This window comes from Acanthamoeba castellanii (assembly GCF_000313135.1).
Source record: "Acanthamoeba castellanii str. Neff unplaced genomic scaffold scf7180000084769, whole genome shotgun sequence".
Taxonomy (NCBI): domain Eukaryota; phylum Discosea; order Longamoebia; family Acanthamoebidae; genus Acanthamoeba; species Acanthamoeba castellanii.
Genome location: NW_004457268.1, coordinates 600,030 through 616,712, shown reverse-complemented (window position 1 = coordinate 616,712; position 16,683 = coordinate 600,030). Strand labels below are relative to the sequence as shown.

General features: G+C 58.8%; 6 protein-coding genes and 1 pseudogene across 6 annotated transcripts in view; 5 read left to right on the top strand and 2 right to left on the bottom strand.

The window, feature by feature from the left end:
• Positions 1-849, top strand: part of ACA1_261250 — a 6,337-nt pseudogene extending 5,488 nt beyond the window's left edge.
• Positions 850-2,071: 1,222 nt separating this feature from the next.
• ACA1_261240 (serine/threonine protein kinase) lies at positions 2,072-6,491 on the top strand (the record flags this gene model as incomplete). The annotated part of the gene is given in 18 exon segments (XM_004333671.1): positions 2,072-2,150; positions 2,253-2,349; positions 2,430-2,487; positions 2,569-2,703; positions 2,815-3,129; positions 3,274-3,387; positions 3,398-3,591; positions 3,672-4,263; positions 4,389-4,496; positions 4,567-4,705; positions 4,782-5,074; positions 5,123-5,186; positions 5,251-5,509; positions 5,577-5,688; positions 5,852-6,162; positions 6,185-6,204; positions 6,215-6,302; positions 6,374-6,491. 18 exon segments carry the CDS (start codon positions 2,072-2,074, stop codon positions 6,489-6,491), a joined length of 3,096 nt encoding a protein of 1,031 aa, XP_004333719.1.
• A 171-nt stretch (positions 6,492-6,662) lies between these two features.
• On the top strand, positions 6,663-7,252 carry ACA1_261230 (uncharacterized protein; the record flags this gene model as incomplete). The annotated part of the gene is made up of 2 exons (XM_004333670.1): positions 6,663-6,917; positions 6,983-7,252. The coding sequence occupies 2 exons, from the start codon at positions 6,663-6,665 to the stop codon at positions 7,250-7,252; spliced, it is 525 nt and encodes a 174-aa protein (XP_004333718.1).
• A 97-nt stretch (positions 7,253-7,349) lies between these two features.
• ACA1_261220 (SWIB/MDM2 domain containing protein) lies at positions 7,350-9,888 on the top strand (the record flags this gene model as incomplete). The annotated part of the gene is made up of 12 exons (XM_004333669.1): positions 7,350-7,462; positions 7,534-7,582; positions 7,657-7,782; positions 7,896-7,967; positions 8,086-8,145; positions 8,259-8,378; positions 8,547-8,747; positions 8,890-9,050; positions 9,170-9,281; positions 9,433-9,532; positions 9,616-9,731; positions 9,844-9,888. 12 exons carry the CDS (start codon positions 7,350-7,352, stop codon positions 9,886-9,888), a joined length of 1,275 nt encoding a protein of 424 aa, XP_004333717.1.
• Positions 9,889-10,011: 123 nt separating this feature from the next.
• On the bottom strand, positions 10,012-12,318 carry ACA1_261210 (F-box domain containing protein; the record flags this gene model as incomplete). Its single annotated transcript, XM_004333668.1, is given in 10 exon segments — positions 10,012-10,226; positions 10,358-10,448; positions 10,630-10,764; positions 10,780-10,844; positions 11,001-11,110; positions 11,188-11,251; positions 11,332-11,392; positions 11,499-11,756; positions 11,873-11,953; positions 12,058-12,318. 10 exon segments carry the CDS (start codon positions 12,316-12,318, stop codon positions 10,012-10,014), a joined length of 1,341 nt encoding a protein of 446 aa, XP_004333716.1.
• A 236-nt stretch (positions 12,319-12,554) lies between these two features.
• ACA1_261200 (Ubiquitinconjugating enzyme subfamily protein) lies at positions 12,555-13,354 on the bottom strand (the record flags this gene model as incomplete). Its single annotated transcript, XM_004333667.1, has 2 exons — positions 12,555-12,970; positions 13,066-13,354. The coding sequence occupies 2 exons, from the start codon at positions 13,352-13,354 to the stop codon at positions 12,555-12,557; spliced, it is 705 nt and encodes a 234-aa protein (XP_004333715.1).
• Positions 13,355-14,196: 842 nt separating this feature from the next.
• ACA1_261090 (uncharacterized protein) overlaps positions 14,197-16,683 on the top strand; it is a gene marked incomplete at both ends in the record, with an annotated part of 4,463 nt that continues 1,976 nt past the window's right edge. Inside the window, 3 exon segments of the mRNA XM_004333666.1 lie at positions 14,197-14,608; positions 14,704-16,445; positions 16,456-16,676. Coding sequence (XP_004333714.1) covers positions 14,197-14,608; positions 14,704-16,445; positions 16,456-16,676 — 2,375 coding nt within the window.

The following is a 16,683-nucleotide window of genomic DNA, read 5'->3' as shown; positions in this document are numbered from 1 at the left end:
TTCATCAAGCAGAAGCTCGACGAGCGGCGCATGCTCGAGTTCCGCGCGGAGATGGCCTTCCTGTCGGAGCTCCACCACCCCAACATCGTCCTCTTCATCGGTACTGACGTCACAGCCCTCTGTTTCATGGTCGTGACCGTTATTCTCATCACCACCACCGCCATCACAATAGGGGCGTGCGTGAAGAAGCCGAACCTGTGCATTGTGACCGAGTTCATGAAGCAGGGCTCGCTCAAGGACATCCTGGCCAACAACACCATCAAGCTGGCCTGGAAGCAGAAGCTCCGTCTGCTGCGGTCGGCCGCGCTGGGCATCAACTATCTCCACTCGCTCCACCCGGTCATCGTGCACCGCGACCTCAAGCCCTCCAACCTGCTGGTGGACGAGAACATGAACGTGAAGGTGGCCGACTTCGGGTTCGCGCGCATCAAGGAGGAGAACGCCACCATGACCCGCTGCGGCACGCCCTGCTGGACCGCGCCCGAGATCTGCGCGGCGAGAAGTACGACGAGCGGGCCGACGTGTTCTCGTTCGGCATCATCATGTGGCAGGTGGCCACGCGCAAGGAGCCCTACGCCGGGCGCAACTTCATGGGCGTGTCGCTCGACGTGCTCGAGGGCAAGCGACCGCAGATCCCAACGACTGCCCGCCCGAGTTCCGAAGGTGATGAAGAAGTGCTGGCACGCCAACGCCGACAAGCGGCCCCGCATGGAGGACGTGGTGACCTTCCTCGACAGCAGGTGGGCGATGACAACGACTCCTCAGCCGCCCAGCTCGGTATCTAGAGGTTTCTTTGTCTTTCTGTACAGCAACAAACAACACTACCGCACTTTCAAGAATAGCTGTTGAGTTGCAAAAATAGTAACAGTATCCGTCTCTCCCCCCTCGCGCTCGGTCGTTCGTTGTTGATGGTCTTACGCCTCCGACCTCGTCTCCTCTCTTGTGTTGCATGGTTGCCGCGTCGCGCCTCTTCTTCGCTCTCCTCGCTCCTTGCCGTGGTGGTTGTGGTTGTAGTGGAAAGACCTGCGCGTTGTGTTGAGCCTGCTCCGCCGTTGGCAATTGGATGACCACGAGGACTTCAGTCCAGATCGATGTCGAGGATGATGGCCTGGAGTTCTCTTCTGTTGGCACCCTTCTTGCCCTTGGTCTTGCAGGCCGCCTTGGTCATCGGACCCATCGAACAAATGCCGCACCTCCCGCACCAGCGACCCCTGTGCTTGCTCCTGTCTCCCCTCCTCCTCATTGGTGTTGTTTGGTTGTTTCTTCTTCGTCAGCTTTGGTGCCGCTTTGTAGGCCCTCTTTCCGCCTCTTATTTGTCGGGCGGCCCACGCCCATTGCAAGCATTGGTTCCCAGAAAAAACTGAGATATGAACAAACACAGCCTATTGGAGTGTGAGGTAGGTGCATGGGGGGTGGACGATTAATTGCGCAGTGTAAGACCTCAACTAGAGAGGACCGAGTTAGGCGCACATCTAGGATCATCAGTTGTATGAAAGGAAAACCTGTCTATTCGTTAGTGAGGCTCCAGACGCAGAGAGACGCGGAGGGTTCCCACACTGGAGGTGGCAGCTCCGAATAGCTATCTGTTGTGTGCAGCGGTGTGGTGAAGAGTGTCTGTTGATGTCAGACACACGCACACGTGCTGATGATCGCTTGGGCCGCAGGGAACAGTGTCTTTTTCACGGCCCAATTTCTGGTCTTTTCTTTATATCCTTGTCGATGCAAGCCAATGGCGGTGCTTCCAGAGAACCTCGGCCTCATTCACTCACGTGCGCACGCCCTTGAGGTCTTGTGGAGGGTGAACACTCCGGGTGCAACAGCACGCGCTCCCCGTTCTGCAACTAGGGGCCAGTTTGAACTCGCGCGGGGCGGTGCACACGGAGTTACATGCTGAGTTTGTTCCACCCGCCAATCATGACGCCCAACAGGAGGGAGGACCCATTTCTGCACCGGCGAAAGGGTTGGCTTCACTTCTTTACTTCCGCCCACACGCACACAACACCCACCTACCTCACAGCTCGCAGCTGGCCACCAGTACCGTTGCCAGTGCCAAGCCAAGACCGGGAGAGAAATGACCTCTTCCCACCGCTACTGTACGCTGGCGACCAGCCTGCTGCTGGTCCTTCTCGTGCAGAGCTTCTGCCCCCCCGGTACCAACCACCGCACACGGAGTTGTTTTCCGAGCCGAAGAAATTGTTTTATGGTGCGAGCTCAATGGGAGGAGTTGATGGCTGACGGTGGTCAAGAGGCAGCGTACGGGGTGGAGCTGTTCGGCTCGGGCAGCCCCAACGCCGTTTCCCACTTCCAGTCGTGGTCAGCGGACTACCAGTTCTCGCGTGACGACGTCAGGTACCGAACGCCCGGACTTTGTGAAAGATCGTTGTGCGCCTTTTTATGGTTGGTGAACGCCTCTTTCCTTTGTTCCCCAGCCTCACGTACACCGGAGTTGGCACAAATGTGGCCCTTGACTCCTTCAACCTCGGTACCGTGCTAAACACTAGAGACCAATCGTGGGCTCCTTCTCTCGAATGCCCACCTGTGCTAAGGACGTGGGTGGCACACACACAGGATTTCACGTGCCTAGACCGGGGCATCACCGACGAGTTCGAGGAGTGCAGCTACCTCCTCCAGCTGCCGTTGGCGGGCCAAGCCATGGTGATGGCCTACAACATCCCCGCCCTCGGCCCCTCCGACCCCAGCATCGTACTCCCCCCCCCCAAACACCCAATTCAGTAGATATTGATAGTACCATTGATTGGTTCTACACTTGACAAATTCTGCGGTTGATTGGTTGACACTTGCCCGTGCAAACAGGTCCTTGACCGAGACACTCTGGGCGATATCTGGGCGTGCGTGGTTACCAAGTGGAACGACACCCGCATCAAGGACCTCAACCCGGCCATCGCCAACAAGTTGCCCAGCGAGGATATCCGCCTGGGCTACAGCGACAACACGGAGCTCACCGTGGTCGAGGTCTTCAAGCGCGCCATGGAGAGCTTCAGCGTCAACTTTGCTGATGTCCTCGCCGCCGCCAACCGGTCGCTTGCGCAGCTGCCGCCAGCCACCGCCGTGCCGCCTCGGGCCTTCGCCCTTGGTTCCTCGGGTGTGCTGCGCACCGAATGGCTTCAGGTACACTTTCACAATCACACCAGGCTCGATCATTTACAGTGCACACGCGTAACACAGACAACCAGGCCCCTATTCTGCTTTTCTTACAATGTCAATTGCCGATGGCCAATGTTTTGTGATGTGTTGTGTTGTGGTCGTATCTAGAATAACGCCAATTCGATGACCTACATCTACTTGACGGACGCTGTGACCCTACCGGAGGGCTTGCGGGTGATGAATATGTACAATAAGGCCGGCAACTTCGTCGATCCCTCGGGCGTCGATCCAGTCGGCCATGGCCGACTTCAGCGACGACCTCGACGCCGGCAACTTTGCGGTGGACATCTACGACGGCAATGGAACCGCCACCTGGCCCATCTCCTTTCTGGTCTACATCTCCGTGGCCCGGAACACCACCAAGCTCGACTGCACCTACGTGCAAGAGGCGCTCAACCTTGTCGCCTGGGCTCAGACCAATGACGCGTACGGTCCCGAACGAAACTATCATCATCGCCATCATCACTTACGCTCACGCGCGTGTGTGCGCGGTCATTCTGGTGCAGCGCATCGCGATCGGCGACGGCGCGAGGCTATGCTCCGCTGGATGTCAGTTTCAGGAAGCGGGTGATCGACCAGCTGCCCACGGTGCGCTGCAACGGGGAGCAGGCCTACACGACGGCCTATCTGGTCGGCGCCGGCCCGCCGCTGCCGGTCTACACCTCGTGGGCCATCGCGCGCACGTCGGGTACCACCAAGCTCAAGTTCTTCGAGTCGGAGCCCACGCCGGCCAAGCAGCTGCTGGTCACCTACCAGGAGGACTACGGCGCCACGAGCAACGGCCTGTCGGCCACCTGGTACTCGCTCATGCCCGACGTCGCGCTCATGCCGGTCGCGGTCTACGCGATCGTGCCGGGCTACAACATACCGGAGCTCGAGGGCAAGACCCTGGTGCTCGACCTGGAGACCATCGCGCTCATCTACCTGGCCAACATCACCATGTGGTCAGACCAACGCATCAAGGAGCTCAACACGGCCGACGTGGCCGATGCGCTGCCCGATCAGCCGATCCTGGTGGTGACCCAGAGCGTGGCCTCCGCCACGACGCAGGTCTTCACCGCTCTTTTGGCGAGCGAGGTGCCCGAGTACCACGACCAGGTTCGTAGTCGTTAGAACTCCGCCCATCACGCATGACTTGCTTGGCTACCAGAAACCTGGAATTTATGGAATGTGTCGGTGTTTGGCAGGTTGGTCGAGGTTCCCTGGTAACATTCCCGGTTCAGAACGACGTAAGCAGATCGCTGGTCACCAGCAGCCCAACGGGCGTGGTCCCGCTTCTCCAGGCGAATCAGTACTCGTTCGCCTTCTGGCAGTTCTACGAGATCCTCGCTGTCGATGCCCTAACCTCAACTCTCCACGCGCTGCTGTTTGATTGCTGATTGGCCCTGGCTCATGCGGTAGGTGCGCACGCTCGGAGCTGCGGCGCTGGTCAACCCGAATGGTGAGGGAAACGTGGTTGTGCCGACCACGGAGTCGATTGAGAGCGCCCTCGACGCTTACGCACTGCAGGGCGACTTGTCTTACACTAACCTCATACTGGGTACCGAGCCATAGCACCTTTAACTCCTCCGCGCAATCACAGTCGCCCAACCAACTCACTTGAATGGCCCCCCCAGCTTCCGATAACAACAGTTGGCCGCTGGCGGCGTTCGGTTCGTTCTTCTATCGAAGCCAGACCATGCAGGACTGCAACACCGCGCGAGCCCTGGCCAGCTTCCTCTACTGGACCCAGACCAACGCCGTGGCGAGGCAGAGCGCCAACCGGCAGGGCTTCATCTTGGCCACGGCCGCGGAGCCCATCGAGCGCCAGTTCCTGCGACAGCTGAAGGAGTTCACCTGCAACGGCATCGCCGTGAGCAACGTCCACGGCTGCATCGACAACGGCTACACCCTGTGCTCCAGTGCCGGCGTGTGCACCTCCAATTGGTGCGTGTGCGACACGGGCTGAGTGGGGCAGTACTGCGAAAGCTTCGCCACCGCCGAGGGCTCCGGCTCGTCCGACTCGACCGCCATCGCTCTCGGTGCGACTTCCACCTTGCCGCCGCAAAATTCAGCCTAAGTTGATCTGACCACCCAACTCAACAGGCGTTACGATCCCGGTGGCCGCTTTGGTGGTCTGTCTGCTGTTGGCTCTGATGGTGGCCCTCCTGATCGTCATCAAGCGCAGGAGCGACCAATCCGACGATTGGGAGATCGAGTACGACGAACTCGAGGTCGGCGAACAGCTGGGCGCCGGCAGCTACGGCGCAGTGCACAAGGCCACGTGGAAGGGCACCGAGGTGGCCGTCAAGGTCATGGGCTCGGAGAAGATTACCAAGGACATGGAGAAAACTTCAAGGACGAGGTATGCGGCGTCATTGTGCTGTTGTCCCTTGCTTTCATCACTGACCTGTTGTTGCGGCTCAGGTGAGGGTGATGACGTCGTTGAGGCACCCTAACGTGGTGTTGTTCATGGCCTCGTCGACCAAGGCGCCCAAGATGTGCATCGCCATGGAGTACATGGGCCTCGGCTCTCTCTACGATGTACGCTCCCAAATTGCCTCAAGTTGTCTTCTCCCAATTTGTCTCACCCAGTGTTTGTGGCGACCAGTTGCTGCACAACGAGCTCATTCCGACTTCACCTCCAAGACCTCCAACTCGTCGTCATCGGGCAACTCGGGACCCGACGGGCGCCGGGGGCTTGCAGAAAAACATCTACGGCTCGTGGACTATGCCGTCGGCCAACTCTTCATCGACCGGCACCTCTTCACCATCCAACTCGTCGAAGAACCTCTCGGCCGCTCACGCCGCGGCTGCTGGGGGGGGGGTACGCGCGCCCGAGGGCGAGGTGGCGATCGTGTTCACCGACATCACGCGCGCCGCCTCGCTCTGGGAGTTCAACGCAGCGGCCATGCGCGACGCCACGCTGCTCCACAACGAGACCCTGCGCGCGGCGCTCAAGCGGCACCGGGGCTACGAGGTGGTGTTCATCCGCGACCGCAACAGCGGCGAGGGCTCGTTCTGCATGGCCTTCCAGCAGGCGAGCGACGCGCTGGCCTGGTGCGCCGAGTGCAGCAGGCTCTGCTGGCGGTGGCGTGGCCCGAGGCGCTGCTGGACCACCCTGGCGCGGCCGAGGAGTGGGGCGACACCGACGATCGGTACTCCCTTAGCCCCACATTCCACTCTGCATTCTTCTGCCGCCTCCTTAATTGCATATGTGTCGGCGTAGTGTAATGTACAAGGGCCTGCGAGTCCGCATGGGCGTTCACGTGGGCACGCCCAAGATTCCCAGAGGTAACATGAACGAGAAAGATGTGAACCATGTTAAGCGCGTTGGTGGTGGTTAAGAGGGCGTGATAGAAAGATCAGCAGAGGTGCCTGTCCACCCAAGAGGTACTCAGCCTCAAAAAGGTAACACACCAGGGTAAGTCCAAGTTCACTTAAAAATTGTTCCAATTGGTCCATGCTCTGGTCTTTTGAACTGAACGGATAAAAACATAACCAAGAGGAAGAACAAAATGTCAACTGTGGAGGGTGTTTGGGCGGAGCTGAAGAACGTGGGCAAGGTCACCAGGCGAAGAAGCGAGGAATGGTACTCATTTGAGGTGGACTATGACAAACTCAACGCCAGTGCCTCGGTGTTGGCCGGTATAGCAGCGTTCTCTAGCCACATGTGGATCATGGACACCATGCGAGCCGAGAAGAAGGGCTGGAAGTGGTACGGCGACACGCAGGTCGTCGTCTACAAGTTCACCGCACCCTCCATGCGTGAAGTACGCGTTTGGCACCATCAACTGTTTTGAACCTGCGTCAGAGACCTGCCCCCCCCGAAACCCAGGCGATCATCACCGCCATCGTGGGCACGGCAGTGTCAGGCTCGGGCGCTGGCCGCTTCTCGTCGCCCAACCAGAGCTTCTACGTCGAGTCCAACAGCGACGGCAGCTGGGTGGACTTCTGGCAGAGGACGGCGCAGGGCGACAACGACCTGCCCAAGTGGGAGGGCGCACCACGAGTGACCGTCAATCTCGTCCAGACCGGTAACACGTGCTGCACTCTGGCCCAGAAGGACGACAAGACCTTCATCCTTGTGGACTACCTGACCAGTTGATGTTGTGGGTTGAAAAAAAAGAAAAAGAAAAGATGAAGGAAAAACAACTTTTAACGGCTAGTTTTCATTTTTCATTTTTCTTGACTGCACGAAACAGATGGCCACCTCGTGGACTGGTGGGTCGACGTCGGCCAGCAGTGGCGCGAGCAAGCGAAACCGCGCCCGGCCCTCGGGAAACAATCTGGCGCTCTCGCCCAGCAAGAAATCAAAGTACCAACCCAATAATTAATTACTCAATTTCCTTTAATTGCCAATGTTCATGTTGTTGTATGTAATTACAGGAGGCCAAAGATCTACGACGAAAACGTGACCCGCCGCCTGCCAGAGAAGGTGCAGCCCCCACAACTACTTCTTTATTCCTATTTCTTTGGTGGATTAATGTAAATCAATTCAATTTTGAAAAGATCGTGGGCTACGTGCCCGAGGCCGAAGCCTACGATCGGTTGGTCGAGTTCGAGCGACGGCTCGACGCCACCCTTCTGCGCAAGCAGCTCGACATCCAGGAGTCGAAACAGGGCAAGACCTCGCGGGTACGACTACAGTACACACGGCGCACACACAACGCGCCGGCACCGCACGTAACGCGCAACGCTAACCTGCGCGCGTTCATCATCATCATCATCATCATCGACGACGACGACAGACGACGAAGATCCTGCGCATGTTCATCTACAACACCTACGACAATCAGCAGGGCTACTACCACGTCGACGAGGTACTAACCTGTCGCGCGCGTGTTCGCTTGTGTGTGTGTGTGTGTGTGTGTTGCAATCGATGATCGTCGATTGTTGCACGCCTGGCTACTAACCCTGACCTTTGCACACATCCGCCAGGCCGGCGTTCACGAGCCGCCCTCATGGACGCTCAGGATCGAGGGCTACCTCTTCGATCAGGTGCGTGTTGTGTGTGTGTGCCGTGTGTGTCCTGCGCCATGTGTGCCGCGTGTGTGTCGTGTCGTTATTCACCCACGTGTGTGTCGTGTGCGGTGTGCGGTGTGTGGTAGCAGGAGGTGGATCTGCAGCGCCGCACGACGTCGCGCCCGACCAAGACCAAGTTCTCGCGCTTCTTCCGCAAGGTCCTCGTTCAGCTCGACAAGGACGTCTACACCCCGAACGACATCATCGAGGTTGACACTCCTCACCCCCCCTTCCCCGCCGCCGCAGTGCTCGTTGTGTGTGTGTGTGTGTGTGTGTGTGTGTGTGTGTGTGTGTGTGTGTGTGTGTGTGTGTGTGGTTGTGTGGTGTGTGTGTGTGTGTGTCACCAACTGTGTGTCGTGTTGCATTACACTTGGCAGTGGGACAAGGCGCAGTCGCACGGCGACACGGACGGGTTTGAAATCAAGCGAGCGGGCGACGCGGAGACCACCGCCAAGATCATCCTCCACCTGGACTACGCCCCGAACCGATTCAAGCTGTCGCCGGCGTTGGGCGGCGCGCTGGGCATGCACACCGACACGAGACCCAAAATCGTGCTGGGCGTGTGGCAATACGTTCGGGTACCCGCCCGTCTCGCCCCCGCACGTTCTTCGAGTCTACGTTGTGTTCACCAGGCGTCGTGCGCTTGTCGTGTCGTGTCGTTGGTCGTGTCGTGTCGTGTCGTTGGTCGTGTCGTTGGTCGTGTCGTGTCGTGTGTCGCAGGCGAATCGTTTGCATGATCCGGAGGATCGGCGGTACGTGGTGTGCGACGAGGTGCTGCAGGAGGCCTTCGGCTGCACCCGCTTCGCTGCGTCCGACCTCACGCGGCTCGTCAGCGAACACCTCTCGCCCGCCGACCCCATCGAAATCGAATACACCATCAAGTACCACCTCCCTTATTTATTTATTTATGAATTTATTTATTCTTTACATCTATACTGGCGTTATTAGTGTAATAATAATAATAATACTAATAATAAATATATTATTAATATATAAAAAGGCGGGAGGGCGACTGGCAGGACTACCGGGAGTGTTACGACATCGAGGTGGAGGTCGACGAGACGCTCCCGCAGAAGCACCCCATCCTGAACAACCCTGCCTCGTCTCGCGAGGTGCGTGAGGCGAAGCCACCACCGCCCGCGCCGCACACGCGGTCTTTGGCTGACCTGTGCGTTGAATGCTATGTTCGCTGTGTGTGTGTGTGGTGTGTGTGTGTGTGTGTGTGGTGTGTGTGTGGTGTTGTTTTGTTTTGCCCCTCTCCAGATGTTGCAGCTGGACGATCAGATCGGTAAGCTGATCGATCAGATCAAGGACCACGCCAAGAAACGCGATTTCCTGGCCGACTTCTACAAGGAGCCCATCAGTGCGCTCCTCTCTCTCTCTCTCTCTCCCCTCTCGTTCTTCACCTCCTTTGCTTACTCGATCGACCTCTCCCATCGCGTGCAGCTGCGATGAACAAGCTGGTGCAGGACCAAGTGCTGGACTACAAGCTGATGACTGGAGCCACGGACACTGAGGCATCCCTGCCCGAAGACGAACGCCACGCCGACTACTACTACCAGGTACCGTCGCCTTCACAACAACAACACACACCACCGCACACACACCACACACACGCACGCACACACCACCACCACCACGCACACGACACATTCTCACACCGCGTGTCTGCAGCCGTTCACGTTCAAGGCTGTGGAGAAGTACCTGCAGCGGCCTTAGATGAAGGCGGGGAGGCGTTGTATGATTGGAATGTATGCAATGATTGAATACATTGACTACATTCCAACCAAAAAAATAGAATATAATAATTACTTATATATTCAAAAATAAATAAAGAATTGGTCAAGACCGCGGGTGGAGGTAGTAGGAGAAGAGGGAGAGGGTTGAGTCGGAGGAGCCGCCGGCGAGGGTGGACTCGTCAAAGGCCAGGCAGTTGACCCAATCGGAGAAGAGGAAGGCGTACAGGCAGCGCCCCTCCTCGAGATCGAACACCCGAATCGTGTGGTCGTTGGACCCGCTCACCACCCGCCGACCATCGCACTGTATGCACTTGACTCCTGAAAACGAAAAAACGCGTGACCGCACACGCAACACACCGCACGACACGACGTACGCACGTCAGCCGCTGCTGATTGTCTGATTGATGACAACGACAACGAGAATGACGACGATGATGGTAAGTGTGTACCTTGGGTGTGCCCTTTGAAGGTGCCGATCTCCTCTTCGCTACCGCGACTGAGGTCCCACACACGAATCGTCGTGTCCAGCGACCCGCTCACCTACGCCAACCACAAAACATTCACTTTAGGACACACACCGCACACGCGACACACGCGACACACGCGACACACGCGACACACGACACACGACACACGCAACGACACACGACACACGACACACGACACACGACACACGACACACGACACACGCAACACAAGACATGACACACGAGCAAAGTACCAGCCGGTTGTCTTCGTAGTAGTGCATGCAGAGGACGGGCCGGGTATGGCTCTTGAGCTTGTGCCATCGGCCCATGCGCATGTCCCAGATGTAGATGACGTCCTTGGCCGCCGACACCACGTTGTAGTCCCGCACCTGCAGGCAGTTCACCGCCGACGGGTGCTTGAGCGTCTGGATGCTGTTCCCCGACAGGCTGTCCCACAGCTTCACGTCCCCTGCGTCGCGCCCGCACGCGCACACACAGAGATGGAAAAGGGGTGAGTGCGGTGTGGCGTGTGTGTTGTAGTGGCATCCTCGTGTCGTGTCGTGTCGTGTCGTATGCGGCGTGTCGCGTGTGTCGTGTCAAAGGGGGAGAGGGAGAAGAGAGAGACCATCGACGGCGGCGGAGACAAGGGTGCGGCCGCCGTCGCGGATGGCGACTCGCGTGATGGCCTCGGTGTGTTCCCGCCACGTTCGCATGAGCTGGCCCGTGTTCATATCCCTGCGTGCGTGCGTGCGTGCGTCAGCGGTTGGCTTGCTGGTGAGCAGCGGTCATCAGGAACTAGTATTCAGTATTACCAGAGCCTCACCGTGGAGTCGGCCGAGCCGCTCACAATGTATGCATCGTCTACATTGGTGCACTCTGGAACGCGGGACACAATGGTCAGACAGGAACACGCACACGGCACAAGCGCACGACACGCACAACGCCATTGCTCGCACCGATGGCCTTCTGGTGGCCGGAGAGGACCTTGAGGCAGTCCTTCGAATATACGCTCCATATCTGACCACATATAAATATTAATTTCAAAAATAATAACAATCAAATATCACAGAATGATTTCAAACAATAATAAACAAATTATAAATAAGTATAAATAAATAAATACCCGAATGGTGGAGTCGGCGGAGCCGCTGACGGCGCGGTTGCCGCGCAGCTCGAGGGTCTGGACCTCGGCCGTGTGTCCGCGCAGCTGCACGCGCTTGGAGCCGTCCTGCCGGTTCCACACCTGCAGCGCGGCGTCGGCCCCGCCGCTCACCACCGTGTCCCCGTTGAGCTGGATGCACGTGATGGGACCCGTGTGGGCGCCCTTCAGCACCAGCTTCTGATTGTTCCCCGTCGTCCAGTTCTCCTCCGACAACATTCCCTGCATTCCCGCACACACCGCACACACCGCACACGCCGCACGCGGTAGCCCACTTGTTATGAGCTCGGGCTCTGGGCCAAGAGAGGCAGCTGGGCCGACGTGGGAAGAATGCGCACCTGCTTGACGGCCTCGCGCCAAGAGCGTCGGTGGGCATAGTCCCGCTTCCAATACGTGTGGTACAGACTTCGCCACAAGCTCTGAAATAAATAAACAAACAAACAATAAATATAAATATTAATGTGATATTAATATTGTAAATAATATTAAAAATAAATAATAGAAAATAATTGGTGGGGTGTACATCGTCGTTGATGAGCCGTTTGAATTCCTGGCAGACGAGGCTCGTGGTGATGAGTTCGATGGGGTCGAGAAAGGAGAAGGTGTAGAGGAAAAGCTCGTCGGCCAGCACGAAGATGCCCTTGCCGCCCTTGCGACGATTGTCCCGCTTGTTGGGGCGCGGGTAGGAGAAGGGAGATGAGGAGAGCGGTCGCGCAGCCGTCCCCACCGGTGGGGTGTACTCCAGATCGGACCAACTGTAGTTCAGGTTGATGATGGTCGTCATCTCCTTCTCACCTTTTTTTCCTGTTACCTTTTTATCCAACCACTTCCCTTTTCTTCACTTTTTATTTTCAACTCTAAAGTTTAAGGTGGCGGTCAGGCCTCAGCCCTCAAGGAGAAGAGCTGTTGCGGGCTGCGAGAGAGAGAGAGATACGACACAACAGCTTCACGGGGTAAAGAAAATCTCTTCTCTGTATTTATGTACACGTCGTCGATGATGCTGTGCGCCAGCTCTTCTGTTTACACGGCAATAGGCGTCAACGTGGGTGCTTCGACCATCTGCTCGTTGGTGGTGTCGTTGGCGTGCTCGAGGCCGAATAGATCTGCTGGCGAGGCGCCCACTGAGTCGTCGTTGATGTTGGTGTCATTGGGGTGCTCGAGGCCGAATCGAGCCGCCAGCGAGGCGGCCAGGGAGAAGGCGGTGGTGAGGCCCACGACGGTGGGGGCGGGAGGGGGTGGAGGGGCCTCGGGCACGATCAGGAGGCACTCGTAGTAGCGGCCGCCGACATGTTCGCCGCACAGGGCGCGACGAGCGAGGACGACGAAGCTGTCCTCCTCTTCGGGGCAGTCACAGTTGAGCCTCGAGTCGAGGTTGGGGTTGTAGAGGAGCCAGAGCAGTGCGTAGTCGACGAGCCTCAGGCACTCGCTCCATTCGTCTGCAGCCCAACAAATAACCTCTTGTAAGACTTTGCTTCTTCGACAAGAAAGTGCAAGTAGAAGATGCCAATGAAGAAGAAGCTGAGCAGGGTACCATCGAGGATGTTCAGGCAGATCTCATCGCCCTCGATGTTGGGGTGCAGGACTGGCGTCTTGCAGCGGATGATGGGTGCCCTGGTGGGGTACTCGGTGGTGAGGTCGATGGAGAAGACGATGCGAGCGTCGCGGTACACGCCCTCGTTGGGGGTGAGAATGACTTCAACCTTGGTCAGGTCCTCCTCGTCGGGGAAGGTGATAGTGATCTGGTCCTGCGCGAACGAGCGATAGCAGGTGTCCTTGAACTCCTTCAGGATCACCTTGTTCAAGCACGGTTGTGTGGCCATCTCTCTTCTCAAGCGTCTTCAAGTGCAGTCTGGAGAAAGAAGGCTTGTGCCTGACGTACTTGAAGGGTGGCCCACCAATACAGATCCCAGAACCAATGCAGACCAGTTTAGGCGAACCGGTTCTGCTGGTTTTCTCAGTTACGCTGAACGGTGTTGTTTTTTGGTTGGCACGAAGTACTTTAGGAAAACATTTCACGGAATGCAAAAGTAAATTAAAAAGAAAAGTGGCTTTTAATCTGGAGAAAATGTGACTTTTTGCCAGAATTTCCGCTAGGTTTTTGGCCAATAGTGCTATTTTTTTTCCGCCGAATTTAGCGGAGTCTTTTCGCTTTTTACTGTCCGCTCGCCAATTGGTCAGTGCTGCGGGCAAGCAATCCACAGACCTCCCGCAGCGAAGTGCTCGAGCATGGTCCAATGAGACTCACCTGCAGAACCACAGCGCTTCTCGGCCTCGCCGGTTGGCTCGCTGGAGGCTCGTAGCGTCAAGTCTGGCGACAATACAGCGTGTTGATGGTAAATGACGTCGGAGTATATAGAAGTTAGCCACTATATCCCCACACCCAACCAGATCATAGCGGTGACGACGAAAACCCGCCGAGAAGAGTCCGGAGCCACTCCAGCCACTTAGTATATAATGATCCACCTCCAGTCCTTTATTCTTCATCTCATCTCTTCAACAACCGCGCCAACTACAGCTCCATTCCCACAAGCACCAACACAAGCTCCTCTGAGCTAGTGCAAGTGCAAGAGAGAACGCCTGTTAGCAACAAGAGAGAAACAAACCACCAACCAACCAACCAACCAAGCGACCAACCACCAACCACCGTCGAGACCCAGCCATCATGAAGGCACAAGTGGCATTGTGCTTGGTCATCACCGTCGGTCTGTGCGCCTCGTGGGCCTCTGCCCAGTCGTGCCCGGCTTCGTTCTTCGGCTCGGCCGCGTCGGGCTACAACGTGTTCCTGCTCGGAGGCGGCTCCGGCAACTACACCTTCGACCTCATCAACGGCGACACCGAGGGCAGCGTGGCTGTCAACGGTAACTTCCGCGCCACCAACTTTGGTGTCGGTACCCGCCTGGGCTCGTGCAACGCGTCGACCCCCACCCTGGTCGTCGGCGGCGAGGGCTCGTCGGTGAGCTTCTCCGGAGGCCTCCAGTGCGGCTCGCTCTTCGCCGAGGAGTCGGCCCAGCTCATCTCGCTCCCGGGCTTCGCCAATGGCGAGCTCGTTCAGGGCAGCGTGCTCGACAACACCGGTGCGGACTCCCCTGCAACCAACTACACGCCACCGTTTTATATTGAGAAATTCCAACCACTCACCCGCGTGCTTTGATTTTTGACGACAAACCAGGAATCGACTTTGGTGCGGCTCAGACTGAGCTGGAAGACGTGGCCTCGTCCCTGTGCTCGGCCGGCGGCGTGGCTGCCGGCGTGTCCGGAGGCGCCATCACCCTCGCGGGCAACGGCAACGCCTCGCAGGCCTTCACCATCAACGTGGCTGACATCAACGCCGCGTCTTCCCTCACCCTCAACGTCGCCGACGCCTCGGCCGTCGACCAGATCACCATCCTGCTGGTGGGCTCCGGTGCCATCAACATGGGCGGATTCCAGACATTCCTCAACGGCGTCAGCTCCGGCCAGGTGACTTTTGTCGTGTGCGCAGCGCCCACCGTCAACATCCAGAACTTCGGCCTCTACGGCAACCTGTTGGCGCCCTTCTCGGCCGTCAGCATCCAGAACGGCCAGCTGCTCGGCAACGTCGTCGCTCAGTCTCTGACCGGCACAGGAAGCGGTGAGGTCCACGTCCCCGTGTGCCCCAGCGCCGCTCCTTCGCCCTCGGCCTCGGCAGTTCCCTCAGCGTCGCCCTCGTCGTCGCCGTCGGCCTCGCCTTCATCGTCGGCTTCTCCGTCGTCGTCGCCCTCGGCTTCGCCGTCGGCCTCCCCCTCGGCTTCGGCTTCGGCTTCGCCTTCCTCGTCGGCGTCACCCTCGGCATCGGCCATTCCCCCCTCGCCTTCGGCCTCGTCTTCGCCCTCGGCGTCTCCCTCTTCGTCGGCCTCCCCTTCGTCGTCGGCTGCCCCCTCGGCCTCGGCCTCGGCCTCGGCTTCGCCTTCGTCGTCTGCATCGCCCTCGTCTTCGGCGGCTCCGTCTGCCTCGGCTTCGGCTTCGGCTTCGCCTATTGCCCCGTCGCCCTCGTCGTCGCCTTCATCGTCGCCGTCGGCTTCTCCGTCGAACTCGCCCTCGTCGTCGCCCTCGGCTTCTCCGTCGAACTCGCCGTCGTCGTCGCCCTCGGCTTCGCCCTCGTCGTCGCCCTCAGCCCCGGCTTCGCCCTCACCCTCGGCTATTTTCAGCACCCCGCAGCCCTCGGCCTCGCCTTCCGCGTCTCCCTCGCCCTCCGCGTCGCCCTCGGCCACTCCCCTGTGCCCCGCACCCCTGTTCGGATCCGGCGTGTCGGCCTACAATGTGTTCCTGCTCGGCGCCCCCGGCGCCTCGGCGAGCAACTTCACCTTCGACATGACCAACGGTGACGTGGAGGGTCGTGTCGCCACTGCCTTCGGCAGCCTGCGCGCCTCGAGCTTCGGTTTCGCCACGCGCCTGACCGGCTGCAACTCCAGCGACGCCACCATCATCGTCGGCGGCGCCAACGCGACCATCAACATCTTCAACGCCGGCGTCCAGTGCGGCTCGCTCGTCGCCGAGAACTCGGCCGACCTGATCTCCCTCCCGGGCTTCGCCAACGGCCGCCCCCTGCTGGGCTCCGTGCAGAACCTGACCACTGTCAACTTCACCGCCGAGGCGGCCCAGCTCAACGCCACGGCCAACCAGCTCTGCGCCGCCGCTGTCAACAGCACCGCGGCCACGGTGTCGCCCTGGCGCGAGATCTCGTTCACCAGCACCAGCGCCAACGCGTCGCAGGCTTTCGTGGTCAACGCGTCGGACATCAACGTCGCCTCGTCGGCCACCTTCAGCTTTGCCAACGCGTCGGCCGTTGAGAGCGTTGTGGTCGCCATCGTCGGCAGCGCCAACGAGTCTCTCACCTTCACCAACTTTGGCATCAACAACGGTGGCGTGCCCGGCGCCTACATCACCTACGTTGTCTGCTCAGGCCCCGAGCGTGACCGTCAGCGGCTTCGGCCTGGAGGGCAACCTGCTGGCCTACAACTCGTCGCTCACCGTCGAGAACGGCCAGATCGTTGGCAACGTGGTGGCACAGACCCTGAGCGGCCCCGGCGGCGGTGAGGTTCACATCCCTGTGTGCCCCACGCCCGTGCCCTCGCCGTCGGCCTCTCCCTCGGCCTCCCCCGCCGCCTCGCCGTCATCGAGCCCGTCGACC